Below are 15,348 nucleotides of genomic sequence, written 5' to 3'. Positions count from 1 at the left end.
ATCAACCATGGGTAAGATGCTGCAAATAGTGAACTAAGCCTGCATCCTGTCTGCAATGTAGTTGTCATCACAGAATCCACAATTTGCCAAAATGAATTGAGAACAGCCTCATAACACAAGTGGCAGGTGTAATTCATGACAAATTGGTGCCACTATTTGCAGCTGGTTGCACACAGTGCACTCCACAGCCACCAGCAGGGCCTCCTCCACATCTTGGATGAGCCCCCCCCCCCCCCCCCCCCCCCACACACACCAGGAAACATACTGAGTGCATGGTGGCCTGGTATTTCAGTGAGGGGCTCCGTCACCCGCCTATTGTTGGAGCTACCAGTGACTAGCATACCCACCCTCTGCACTTGTCCAGACTGAGCAAGAAAATGAACAACACTGGGTAGCACCTTTGTAATGCTATCACACTTACCAAATAACCCTGTGACGAAACGCGCCGCTCTTCTTTGGATCTTCTCTATCTCCTCCATCAACCCGATCTGGTACGGATCCCACACTGATGAGCAATACTCAAGTATAGGTCGAATGAGTGTTTTGTAAGCCACGTCCTTTCTTGATGGACTACATTTTCTAAGTACTCTCCCAATGAATCTCAACCTGGTACCCGCCTTACCAACAATTAATTTTATATGATCATTCCACTTCAAATTGTTCCGCATGCATACTCATAGATATTGAAAAGAAGTAACTGCTACCAGTGTTCGTTCTGCTATCATATAATAATACAATAAAGGATCCTTCTTTCTATGTATTCGCACTACATTACATTTGTCTATGTTAAGGGTCAGTTGCCACTCCCTGCACCAAGTGCCTATCCGCTGCAGATCGTCCTGCATTTTGCTACAATTTTCTAATGCTGCATCATCCGCGAAAAGCCGCATGGAACTTCCGACACAATCTACTAGGTCATTTATATATATTGTGAGAAGCAATTGTCCTATTACACTCCTCTGTGACATGCCAGAGGTTACTTTAACGTCTGTAGATGTCTCTCCATTGATAACAACATGCTGTAATCTGTTTGCTAGAAACTCTTCAATCCAGCCACACAGCAGGTCTGATATTCCGTAGACTCTTACTTTATCAGGCAACAGTGTGGAACTGTATCGAATGCTTTCCGGAAGTCAAGGAAAATAGCATCTACCTGAGAGCCTGTATCTAACGTTTTCTGGTCTCATGAACAAATAAAGTGAGTTGGGTCTCACACAATACTTCATGTGTTTGTATTCATTGCTGCTTGCAGACATTCTCTTTACAGGCTCAACACTAACAAGAACTACCAGAGACCACTAACAACACATACAGGCAGCACGTTTGGCAACAAGCTGCAAGATATTTCTCCACCATGGTAAACTTAAGCTGTGGCATAAGCTCCAGCAGCCAGTTGCACTCACAGGTTTGCTCCAGGCCACTCACACTGGTCACCTGTGGCATCCCAGCTGATTCTGCATCACGCCACATCACACTGTTACACTACCTAGAAGTCATCACACTGTCCCTGGGGATCAGTGCTATGTGTTGCTGAACAGCAGTGATTATTTCATGATCTACGTCATGATCCATATCGGGATAAATACTTGGAACTGCTGCATTTACACAGACCAAGGATGACTCTTTTTGTTATCATTTTCTCATGTGGAATTTTACTTTTTGATGGTACGGCTGCAATAAATATTAATTGTCAAATTAACTGCGGAATCGTCATTCATTGTGTGCAATAAAGATTACTGTCCAATCTAAGGATTTAAAAGTGGTGACAAGGATTATTGGTTTCTCTTCCACAGAGCTGACTTAGGGCTTCTTTGGGACTCCTTTTCTCAAGACTATTGCCACAATGCAGCAGGTGCCCTTGGTTATCTCAGCACCATCGTTCCAGTTCCTGACCATGCAGTGCAATGCCACACTCCTCCTCCAAGGGACTATCCACCCAGCCACAGCTCCATCAAGGAAACTGACAGTCCCCTGGCTACAACACCTTGTTACTTCACATTTCCTCATGTCACCTTTTCACCATGTCTCACATTCTGCTTTTTTCTTTTGACAGGTAACTCTCTGGCATGCACCAGCCCTTCCCTCGTCCAGCACTCCTGTGACCTGGCCATTATGCCTGGCCACCCCTGCTTGCCCACTGGCAGTTTCCTCTGGTGCTGTCATCAGGGAAGTTTCATCACAAGCCTTGGCTGCCACTCTCCTTCTGTCATAAGCAGCCTGCCTGCTCTTCCATGATGATGACTGATGCCTCATTTACATCATCTTGTCACACGACGTTTCATTTCATCACAGCCATTCTTGTGCTGCCTAGCTCCTTCTTGTCAGGGCCCTCTCTTCCGATGGTTGCACCATCTATGGGAAAGGGGGGGGGGGGATGAAGTATAAGCAGGGGTGGGTCCCACTACTCCTGTTCTGGCACATGTTCACAGCTGAGGGTAGCCATTCCTCAGTCTTTCAGGGGCTCCTTCTTCGGAGACAAAAGTTATGTGTCTTGACAGCATTTCCTGTGTGTGCATTTGGTGCTGAATGTAAACATTCTGTTTACAGGTTCAATGCTAACAAGCTTCTCCAGGGCCAGCTACCATCGCATATGGGCAGCGCACTGTAACAGGATATCCTCTGCTAGTATTACTTGTCCTCAATAGTAGTAGTCGATACCTGTATTATTCTTTGAGTTTTGGACAGGTCAATATTATCTCAGTTGCTTTTTTGAAAACTTTCGTACAATTTTCTACACAGTATGTTATATATCAAGTTAAAATTTATGAAAAGGAATTACTTTATAAAATATTTTAGTTTCAGTGTTATAACTGATAAGTACTAGTTCTTACTATACATTTAAATTTTTTTAGAAACATTTGAAATTACTAATCACTTGCATACTTAAAATTTTTACTGTAAATTAAGCAATCCTGTACTGTTTACTATGTTTATTTCTGGATTCATTTATGAAATTAATAATGCAATGAAAACTAGTAGGAATTCATTTTTTAAGAAAAATTGTAAACCCTTTGTAATATTTTTACTTCGGCAAAGTGTATGAGTAAGCTTGTCTCTGATGTGTTCGGACATATTTTTATATAATAGATGTGAACAATGTAGTTTCTGTTTTGTTAATGTAAAAAAAACAAAATACCAAAGATATACTGAAATGTGAGGAGATCAGTGGAAAATATATTTACATACAAAAAATTCTTCATTACTAATCTTCCAATTTAAATAGTTCAAACCAACTGTAAGAAACTGATGTCAGATTTGCAGCTTCAAAAATTAGGTTGCTAGACAAGAAGAACTGGAGCCATCACAACATGACAAGCTATGTAAAGTTTAAAGTTTATTTTAATCTCTGCTCCTAGCAAACCTTCATAAAAGACTTTGCTTGTTAATTACTTAGATTGGGCATTGTTTAATGTGAAGAACAGACAGAAGAAGGAAGGCAGTTATAGATAACAGCAAGTGGCATCAACAGTGACACTGCTATCATGAACTTTTTTACATCCATGGACCATAGGATCCTCGAAAGCATACTGATATTCCTCCGCTGCAGTGTCTTAAGATGTGGTGCACACTCCAGGGGCCAGTTGCAGTCACAGCTTCACTCCAGATCACTCATGCTGGCCACCTACAGTGTCCCATCTGTTGGAGCACAGCAGACTTTGCACCATGCCACATCGCTCTGTTATGCTTCCCAGAAGCCATCAACACTCTACAGCGTCCCATCTGTTGGAGCACAGCTGACTTTGCACCATGCCACATCGCTCTGTTATGCTTCCCAGAAGCCATCATCACTCTACAGCGTCCCATCTGTTGGAGCACAGCTGACTTTGCACCATGCCACATCGCTCTGTTATGCTTCCCAGAAGCCATCATCACTCTCCCTGGGATGCAGTCCTAAGGTATAGATACGCAGCAGTGATTACACCTTGCGTCATGATCCAGATTACAAAAAACTCTTGGAGTTGCTACTTTCACATTGATCAAGGACAATTCTTTCTGTTATCATTCGATTGTGTGGAACTTTATTTTTCGGAGTTGAGACTGCAACAAATAGTAACTGTCAAATGAACTATGAAGTCATCAATCATTGCATGCAGTACAGACAACCATCCAACTATGGACATAAAAGAAACAGCAACAATGTGGTGTATTATGAATTGCTTCCCCGAGGTGTAACCATCACTACTGACACATAGTGTCAAAAACTGAGACATCTTGCAGATTCAATACAAAAACAATGGCCAGGAGGAAGACTGTGAGAAGTGATGGTAATCCACAATAACACCTGCTCCCATTCTGCTACCTGATACTTCCCGCAAGTGGTGTTGGGAAGTCATTCCACATGAACCTTATTCACCTGATTCTGGGCCCCGAGATTTTCATTTTTCCTCTCTCTATCAAACAAACTTCAAAAAGCTTCTTTCTCTGATGAAAATGCACTTTGAACATGGGAGTTCTTTGTCTCAAAACGTCATGGAATCGAAAATTTACCCCAGCATTGGCAAACTGTTGTAAATAGTGAAGGAGAATATACTGTTAATGACTGGAGGCTCTGTGACATGTACCTGTTTTCTTTACTAATCTTATGGAAGAACCCTACAAATTTATACAACTAACTAATGTTTTCTCAGTTAGTCTTGATGCCTTTCTTTGTATTTTTTGAAATCTTATTTAGGGTTTTACACAGTGTCATATGGATAGGGAGTGTGCTTGTTGCAAGCAGCCACAAGGAGAATTTGCTGCTGTCTGTAAACAACAGGAAGCTGCACTGACTGCAGTCAACAGGCTTCTGGCTATGGCTCAAAACTGAATTGACATTGGGGCACCACTGACAAGACCTATGAGATCTATGACACCTGTGCTTCCAGTGGAATCCCCTGGTGACCTGGTTGTTGCTTGGTCTTTAGAAATGCAACATCTGACTGGTTCATCTCCACTCGAGATCGAGTGGCAGACAGTGGTGTGTTTGCATGCCCCTGGATGGGAGGCAAAAGGGGGAATGGGCTGCATGGCTCGCTCTTCATGCCTCCCGAGGAGATCACGAATGTAAAATTAGAGAGATTCGAGCACGCCACGGAGGCTTTCAGACAGTCGTTCTTCCCGCGAACCATACGCAACTGGAACAGAAAATGGAGGTAATGACGGTGGCATGTAAAGTGCCCTCCGCCACACACCGTTGGGTGGCTTGCGGAGTATAAATGCAGATGTAGATGTAGATGTAGAAGTACTGGCGAAATTCATAATTGTTTGTCTGCTAAGGATGAGTGCCTGTGGGAGTGATGAGTGGCAACCTACAGGGAGTGAATGTTGTTCCAGCACAGCAGGAGCCCATCCCTGAATGTACTTCAGATCCACCAGCTGCATAACATTATCTTTTTGTGGATGTGTGCAGGTCTTTGTAATCGGAGTAACTGCTTTATTTGGGCTCAATCATTCCTTTCTTTTCCTTGTGTTAGTATAAAGATACAATTTCTCATCACCAGCATTGATACAGTACATTGTTGTACCTGATCCAATTGATGACAAGCAACCAGAGCGCACATATAGGCCACCTGGTGATTTTTGTGATTTTGGCTTAAAGCTTGTTGTCCCATAGACCCGATTTTCGAAACTTATCCATTGCATGCAGATGTCTCATGATGGTGAATGATTATAGTTCATTACATTTGCCATTTCACGAGTACACTGATGTGGATTAATGTGTTTAAACAATCTTCACCAATTCCCGATGGTCTTCCTGGTTGTGGGGAGTCACTAAAGTTCAAATGATCCTCCTAAAAATGGGAAGACCAGCTTCTTGCCATGTTATGTCCAGCGGGATTAGCCCCACACATGGCACAAATGTTTCTGGGTGCCTCTGTAACAACTAGATAAAAGTATGATATGTACAAAGTAAGTTTCTGCAACGCCCACCTGAAAACACTGATTAGCAAAAATAACAAAAAGCTTTAAAGTAATGAAGCACCCCTTCAAAGTAAAGACGAGAGAATTAAGGTGCCAGAACAATATACATGAAATGTTCATGGCTGTTAAACACTGGGTTCAGAGGATTCTCGTCGCCAGTTGTTGGGTATTGCCCACTCATCTTTTGTATGGCGCCTAAGGGATGCTGCATTCTTGGAATGATATACAACAATTCAAGTAAATAAGATTAGTAGTTTTATTTCTGTAAAACAGATTAACAATACTTAACTTCAATGTACAATAGTGGTGCTGCAATGAGTAACACATTACATAATTCAGAGTCCTTGGCTGTATGCAATGTTCCTGCAAGTTTGGCACACACCACTAATAACTGATCTGCGAGTGCTGGTCTACCACTGTGCCTATACTGCCCACTAATGTCTTCCAAAGGCTGGCAGCAGCAGCACTTATATTCGCTTCTTGCAGGTGTTGTTCCTGTTGTGGCGCAGTCCTAATCAGCACACCATTGGCTGACGTCATTTCACCACCTTCTCTGGTCTTTTGTTCTTCATCTTCATTCCGATGCTTGTGGTCACATTAGAACAGTTCCCAGCTTGGTGGTAATTATCCACCTGAGGGGTAAAATTAAATTTTCTGATGGGTAAAAACTAAGATATTCGATTCTGTTTGTCACAAAACTAAATTATTTTCAAAATATGATTACTATTACGTAATTTTTAAGACTGTAATATTGATCATATAAGTTAGCAATAATTTTTTTTTTTCATTTAGTAGTATTAATGCATTGGAGGTTACAGGTTCCTCACATAGTCTACCCACTACACACAACGTTGTGCTTTGTCCTGTACACAGCTGATGATAAAAGTGGGACATATACGTAACAAATGCTAAATACCTGAAGAAAAAGTCTTCTCCAAGTTGTAGATAGTATCTGCAGTAGTTCATAAATTGCTTCATTACTCACTTCAAAACAGGTGAATGAATTAATTTACATGATGTGACAGCAGTAACTACATATTGCTGTACACAGTATTGTTATTATTTCTTTCCTTTCTCAGACGTTATGTCTGTTTAAAAATGGAAAGTGACGTAGACCTTGATCAAGTGTGACTTCCTTTTAACTGTACACTATATGTTATATTGCATTTACGAACTTTCGGGTAATTGAACATGTATCAATAATAATTATAGATTTCTGTAGTTGTATATAAACATTTTGATGTAGCTGTATTGCGTTGATGTATTGGTGGATATTGTGTGGTATGACTTCTGTAGTTGATAGCATAATTGGTATAATGTCAGCTTTATCCTGATGCCACATGTCCTTGACTTCCTCGGCCAGTTGGATGTATTTTTAAATTTTTTCTCCTGTTATCTTCTGTATATTTGTTGTATTGGGTACGGATATTTCGATTAGTTGTATTAGTTTCTTCTTTTTATTGGTGAGTATGATGTCAGGTTTGTTATGTGGTGTTGTTTTATCTGTTATAATGGTTCTGTTCCAGTATAATTCGTATTCATCATTCTCCAGTACATTTTGTGGTGCATACTTGTATGTGGGAACATGTTGTTTTATTAGTTTATGTTGTATGGCAAGTTGTTGATGTATTATTTTAGCTACATTGTCATGTCTTTTGGTGTATTCTGTATTTGCTAGTATTGTACATCCACTTGTGATGTGATCTACTGTTTCTATTTGTTGTTTGCAAAGTCTGCATTTATCTGTTGTGGTATTGGGATCTTTAATAGTATGCTTGCTGTAATATCTGGTGTTTGTTGTTTGATCCTGTATTGCAATTATGAATCCTTCCATCTCACTGTATATATTGCCTTTTCTTAGCCATGTGTTGGATGCGTCTTGATCGATGTGTGGCTGTGTTAGATGATATGGGTGCTTGCCATGTAGTGTTTTCTTTTTCCAATTTACTTTCTTCGTATATGTTGATGTTATGTGATGTAAAGGGTTGTAGAAGTGGTTATGAAATTGTAGTGGTGTAGCTGATGTATTTATATGAGTGATTGCTTTATGTATTTTCCTAGTTTCTGCTTGTTCTATAAATTAAATCCCCTTCCTCCTTCCTTTCTGCTTAATGTGAATCTTTCTGTTGCTGAATGTATGTGATGTATCTATATTTGTGACATTGTGATCGTGTAAGTGTATTGAGTGCTTCTAGGTCTGTGTTACTCGCATTTCACTACTCCAAATGAGTACGTCAATATTGGTATAGCATAAGTATTTATAACTTTTGTCTTGTTCCTTGCTGTCAGTTGTATTTTTAGTATTTTTGTTAGTCTTTGTCTAATTTTTTATTTTAGTTCATCTTTAATATTTGTATTATCTATTCCTATTTTGTCTGTATCCTAGATATTTATAGGCACCTGTTTTTTCCATTGCTTCTATGCAGTCGCTGTGGTTATCCAATATGTAATCTTCTTGTTTAGTGTGTTTTCCCTCGACTAGACTATTTTTCTTATATTTGTCTGTTCCAAAAGCCATATTTATATCATTGCTGAATACTTCTGTTATCTTTAGTAATTGGTTGAGTTGTTGATTTGTTGCTGCCAGTAGTTTAAGATCATCCAGGTATAGCAAATGTGTGATTTTGTGTTGGTATGTTCCAGTAATATTATATCCATAATTTGTATTATTTAGCGTGTTGGATAGTGGGTTCAGAGCAAGGCAGAACCAGAAAGGACTTAATGAGTCTCCTTGGTATATTCCATGCTTAATCTGTATCGGCTGTGATGTGATATTATTTGAATTTGTTTGGATATTAAGCGTGGTTTTCCAAATTTCATTGCTATGTTTAGGAACTGTATCAATTTAGGATCTACTTTGTATATTTCCAATATCTGAAGTAATCATGAGTGGGGTACACTATCAAAAGCTTTTTGGTAATTAATGTATGCGTAGTGTAGTGACCTTTGTTTAGTTTTATGTCACCTCTGCATCTATTAACAGTTGCTCTCTACATCCTTGTGCTCCTCTGCAGCAGCCTTTTTGTTCTTCATTCATAATTTTGTTCTGTGTTGTATGTGTCATTAATTTCTGTGTAATGACTGAAGTTAATATTTTGTATATTGTTGGTGGGCATGTTATGGGGCAATATTTTGCTGGGTTTGCTGTGTCTGCTTGATCTTTAGGTTTCAGATACATTATTCCTTGTGTAAGTGTGTCAGGGATTGTGTATAGGTGTGCAATGTAACTGTTAAATAATTTAGTTAGATGTGAATGTGTTGAGGTGAACTTCTTTAGCCAGAAATTTTCTACTTTATCTTTTCCAGGGGCTTTCCAGTTGTGCATAGAATTAATTGCTTGGGTGACTTCATGTTGCAAAATTATCACTTCAGGCATTTGTGGTATCATCTTGTATGTGTCTGTTTCTGCTTGTATCCACTGTGCATGTCTGTTACGTTGTACTGGGTTTGACCATATGTTGCTCCAGAAGTGTTCATGTCTATTTTAATGTGTGTGTTGTCCATTGTCTGGTAAAATTTCTTTTGGTTTGTGTTGAATGTTTGTTTTTGTTGCCTTCTATTTTCAATTTTTTGTATCTTCTAAGTCGTTTGGCCAATGCTTGTAATTTCTGCTTTTTTTCATCTAATTGCTCCAGCACTTCTTGTTGTGAGATTTTACCTAACCTTTTTCATTTTTTGTCTGATATTTCATTTCTTAAAATTGTGTTAGCTGTCCAATGTCTTTTCTCAGTATTTCTATTCTGATCTGTAGCCTGTGTTGCCATGCTGGTTTTATGGATTTCTTATGTGTGTTGGTTGGTTCTGATCTCTGCCTAGTGCGCATATTTAGTGTAGTGAGTGCTCCCATATAAACCAGTAGTTGTAACTCTTCCATAGTTGTATTTTCATTTATTTTGTTGTGTATGATTGTGTTGATAGTTGTTATTGTTGTTTCGACTTGTGGGTTATTTGGTGGTCTGTACAAGAATGCTCTAATGTCTGTATTTGTGTCTTTGTATTCTATATATGTCAGCTGAAATTTTTCTTCTATATCTAACAAGTTATAACAATTGTCGACGAGGATGGGCTCCAATTGTTATAACTTCAAGTTGAACAAATATATTTCAAGGACGACACAATACATATAAGTCACAGATCAAGTAAACAAAGTAAGACGTGTGTACACTTTTACAGTCAAATCAGAACTGAGTCCGAGTCTAGCGGCCGCTAGCTGGCTGGTCGCTAAGGTGGCGCTGCTGCTGCATGGATGGCAGACAGCGCCGCATATAGAGGCACGCGTAACTGCGCGGCAGCATTTTGAAAGATCGGCAAGTCACAACACTTTTCCCCCTTTGAAGTTTTTGCACGTCTTGATAGAGGTGGCCTGTAGATTGCTAACGTCCATAGGTGTTGTTTGACTGGCCGTAAAGTCTCGAGGAGGAGGCTACCCATATGGACGGAAGTGTCCCCGATGATAACGAGTCGAAATGACAGGAGATGTGGGGGCCGCATATGCTGGGGCCCTGTGCACCAATCTTCCCGTTGTGGCAAGTCTGGTTGTTATAGCAGGAGACATGGGCGATGTATCCGTGTCCGTAGGAGAAGGAGGGGAGTAGAGTTGTTCCGACAGATAGTGGTCATCTGGTTCCTGCATGGGCACATCTCCTGTTGGCGTCAGTTCTTGTGCTGGCACCGAGATGATGTTAGGAGGACTGCGTTGTGAGTAATGAGAGACTCCAGGACCCCGAGGGTCAGGTAGAGCCGAAGGTGGTGTAGTGGCATTCGGAACAGGAGTTGTCGGCACATGAGGCCGAAGCTGGTCCGAATGACGCACTGCATGCACTCTTGGTGATTTTAAGGATTTGGGTAATTGATGATATCATAAAGCAATTGGATATCTGTCACTTCATGATTAGATTTTTTTATCTACCCAGTTACATTATACTGTCAATAATTAATTATTTTTGTTGTTATGGCTATATCATAAGATATAAAGGAGCAGCAAACTGGGTCTGGAGATGATACAGAGAGAAAGTCCATTGCACTGTGGGTGATTATGCTCAGTGCAAATTAAAACTAAGAAACAAGTTAATGATAGTGTCAGGAAGCACAGTATAGTAGTAGGACTGTGATACATATTTACAAAATATTTCTGAACACTGAGGAAAGTTTACTTATTTAAAATATCAATCCAAATCCCTCTCAGGGATTGGTCCACTTTATATACAGTCAACATATCTGTAAAATATTACTAAACAACACAGTGTTGTATGTGACAATGGACACCTTGGACCACTAGTGCACATCATCATGAAGTATGAAATTCACAGATATGTAACAGATGAAGAAAGGTGAGGGACAACAGCATAAATAACATTGTGAGGAATAGACTATTGCATGATATGTCGAACAAGGCAAGGCAGAAGGTGCCATAAAATGTTAGAATTATATCTTTCACGAAGACATGGAAATTCAAGAGATGGAACACAGAGGATGTCACAGCAAGAGGGTTTCTCTTGGTTTACAAGTTTCTTGAAGTGATGCCATATTATTTCAATTAGAATATCTCTTTTCCCACCATAGGACCAATGATGGATGATTCGGTGAACTGAAGCAGTTCTCCTGTGACTGTTCTGGACATTTGTATCTAAGTCTGCTGATATCTGGATATATTGAGAGATAAGAGGCACAATTAGAAAGTTGATGTATTTTTAACTTATTTTTATTCTTGAGCTGCTGTCTCTGCGAATAAATTACACGGGCACATAAAGTTAAAATTCAGGCAATTTCTCATTCACAATGACCTCCAAAACAATTTTTTCCATTCAGATTAGCTACTCTACATCTACATCTATACTCTGCAAACTGCCTGTTGTGCGTGGCAGATGGTACGTCCCAGTTCATCATTTAGGGATTTTTCGTGTTCCATATAAGGAAGACGAGAAGAATGTTGTTTGAATGCCTCTGTGTGTGCTGTAATTATTCTAATTTTATCCTTACAATAATAATGTGAGCCTATACTGTATTGTGAGGAATAGACTATTGCATGATATGTTGAACAAGGCAAGGCAGAATGTGCCATAAAATGTTAGAATTATATCTTTCAGGAAGACATGGAAATTCAAGAGATGGAACACAGAGGATGTCACAGCAAGAGGGTTTCTCTTGATTTACAAGTTTCTTGCACTGATGCCATATTATGTCAATTAGAATATCTCTTTTCCCACCATGGGACCAATGATGGATGATTCGGTGAACTGAAGCAGTTCTCCTGTGACTGTTCTGGACATTTGTATCTAAGTCTGCTAATATCTGGACATATTGAGAGATAAGAGGCACAATTAGAAAGTTGATGTATTTTTAACTTATTTTTATTCTTGAGCTGCTGTCTCTGCGAATAAATTACACGGGCACATAAAGTTAAAATTCAGGCAATTTCTCATTCACAATGACCTCCAAAACAATTTTTTTTCCATTCAGATTGGCTACTCTACATCTACATCTATACTCTGCAAACGGCCTGTTGTGCGTGGCAGATGGTACGTCCCAGTTCATCATTTAGGGATTCTTCGTGTTCCATATATGGAAGACGAGAAGAATGATTGTTTGAATGCCTCTGTGTGTGCTGTAATTATTCTAATTTTATCCTTACAATAATAATGTGAGCCTATATTGTATTGTAATACGACGGTCACTCCAAAAGAAAAATACAGTTTTCATTCTGCATGTGTGAAAGTTTTACAGTGTGTAGATACATCCTTCCCACTTGTTTCCACACTTATTTCAACCTGTTCCCATGAGTGGCGCCGTCGCATTATGTCTTCAAGATGGCTGCTACACTTGACATTCATCAGAAGCAACATGCTGTCATAGAATTTCTGTGTTGTGAAAACGAGACAGTGGGAAACGTCTGCAAGAGATTGAAAAAGGTGTATAGAGATGCTGCTGTCGATTGCAGTACAGTTAGTCGGTGGGCAAGCAGGTTACGTCATGAAAGTGGGCACGGCAATATTGAGGATTGTCCTCACAGCGGCAGGCCTCGTACTGCACACACTCCAGACAATGTGCAGAGAGTTACCAAATTGGTGACTGCTGACAGACGCATCACAGTGAACGAATTGTCACACTACTTTGGGATAGGGGAAGGAAGTGCTTGCAGGATACTGAAAGTGTTGGGGTTAAAAAAAGGTTTGTGCCAGGTGGGTTCCCATGATGTTGACAGTGGCTCACAAAGAAACAAGAAAAACGGTATGCTGTGAACTTTTGGAACAGTACGAGAATGGTGGAGATGAATTTCTTGGAAGAATTGTGACAAGTGATGAAACATGGCTCCATCATTTTTCACCAGAGACGAAGAGGCAATCAGTGGAGTGGCATCATGCAAATTCACCCAAGAAAAAAATTTCAAAACCACACGTTCTGCTGGAAAATTTACGGCTACGGTGTTTTTCGATTCCGAAGGACTCTTGCTTGTGGACATCATGCTAAGTGGAACCACCATAAATTCTGATGCATATGTGACTACACTGAAGAAACTTCAAGCTCAACTGAGTCGTGTTCAACCACATCGGCAAAAGCAGGATGTTTTGCTGTTGCACAACAATGCACGGCTACATGTCAGTCAAAAAACCATGGAAGCGATCAGAAAACTCGGATGGACAACACCCACCTTACAGTCCTGACCTAGCTCCATGTGACTATCATCTCTTTGGGAAACTGAAAGGCTCTTTTCGTGGAACAAGGTTTGAAGATGATGACTCCCTTGTGCACGCTGCCAAACAGTGGCTCCAACAGGTTGGTCCAGAATTTTACCATGTGGGTATACAGGTGCTGGTTCCAAGATGGCGTAAGGCAGTTGAGAGGGATGGAAATTATGTGGAAAAATGAAAATATATGTATCTACACACTGTAAAACATTCAAACATGTAGAATAAAAGAGGGATTAAAAAAAAAATAGTGCCCATTTCTTTTGGAGTGACCCTCGTATTTTCCTGGCGTCAAAAAAGTCGAATCTTGAAATTTTGTTAACAAATTTTCACAGGATATTTTATATCTGTCTTCAAGTGTCTGCTGTTCAGTTTCTTCAGCTTCTCTGTGGCACTTTACATGGCTCAAGCAAGCCTGTGACCATTTGTGATGTCCTTCACATTTTATGAAAGATGGATTCCAAGTTTTTTTTTAAATCATTACAAAAGAACAGAGAGAAATATTGCTGATTTATATGTGGAAACTGAGACTTACAGTGTATTTATTTAATTGGGACAATACAAAAAAGAAAAATGATCTGCTACACCTGCAAGTGGATTTTACTTCGGCACAGCTAGGAATAAAATACACACCTTAAAAACACCAGTCTAAGATAGAAATAAAATGTCTAACAAACAGTGTAAGTGTTTTCAAATGTGAATTTAAGTTGTTTGTTCTGAACAACTCCTTCTTTTCTCATTACAGCCTCTGTTGAATCATGGATAGACCCTTAATTGATTGTCTGTCTTCATTATTCTCGTTTCTCTATCATTCTGTTCAACAGTATGTTGGCACTTAAATGGATTGTGAAAGACTGCAGGAGTTTAAAATTTTGTTTCAAATAATTGTTTTATCCACAGGACTTCTACCCAGGACAAATGCTGAAGAACTATCCTGAGTCAATCAACATATATGACTTACTTGAACAAATTCTGCAGGACTTTGAGGAACACCCAGAACATGATGCAAATATAGATATTGTGAAATATGCTACAGACATTTTAAAAATGGGGAATAAAATGAGAAATGAATGTTGTGATTTCTCCAAAGAATACTAAGAAGACAAATGGAGAGTTTTATGAAACAGGAATGTCTACCTGAAATTATAAGAATGCATTTCGTGTATCTTTCTCTCATTATATGTATTTTTAATGGCTGCAATAAATATGGTATGACTTGAAATGGACTTTATATGCATATCTCATTATCAGAAACGCCCTCTGTGCCTTTATCAAAATAAAAATATTACAGGAGTCATATATGTGTTAGAATAATGTCTATATTTTAATGTGCAGCAAAATACAGAGAAAAATGATTTGATTTATTCATAAAAAGCTTGTATGATGCAATCACTTTTAAACAATTGGCACAAATTATGACCATTATTTGAGTAGCCCAGATGCAAGAGCCGCTAACTGCATGATAAAGCAAAACAGAGATAATTGTGAAAAACTTGTCCCATCGAAATAATTAAAGCTGAAGACATAATGTGCCATCATCATCATCATCAGTGTTCTGCCTAAAGGCAGATTTTCACATGGTAGTTCTCCAGGCTGTCCGGTCTTCTGCCATCCTCTTTAGGTCTGCATAATTTCCTCTTCCCCTTATGTCATCTATCACCTTGTATCTCCTTCGTCCTCTCAGTCTTCTCCCACAAACCAATCCTTCCAAAGCATCTACTAGCAAGCACTCCCTTCTCAATGAATGTCCCAACCAGTTCTT

General features: G+C 39.5%; 1 protein-coding gene across 5 annotated transcripts in view; it reads left to right on the top strand.

Moving 5' to 3' along the window:
- LOC126272343 (uncharacterized) overlaps positions 1-14,812 on the top strand; it is a 313,886-nt gene extending 299,074 nt beyond the window's left edge. For 4 of the 5 annotated variants that reach the window (XM_049975141.1, XM_049975140.1, XM_049975138.1 and 1 more), the window contains one exon: positions 14,487-14,812. In XM_049975141.1, coding sequence (XP_049831098.1) covers positions 14,487-14,684 — 198 coding nt within the window. In that variant the 3' untranslated portion in view covers positions 14,685-14,812. The remainder of the gene's footprint in view (positions 1-14,486) is intronic. The other variant, XM_049975142.1, reaches the window with a different exon arrangement.
- The last annotated feature ends 536 nt before the right edge of the window (positions 14,813-15,348 follow it).

This window comes from Schistocerca gregaria, chromosome 5, assembly GCF_023897955.1.
Source record: "Schistocerca gregaria isolate iqSchGreg1 chromosome 5, iqSchGreg1.2, whole genome shotgun sequence".
NCBI lineage: Eukaryota > Metazoa > Arthropoda > Insecta > Orthoptera > Acrididae > Schistocerca > Schistocerca gregaria.
The sequence above is the reverse complement of the archived record's forward strand: the minus strand, read 5'-3'. Positions and strand labels throughout refer to the sequence as shown.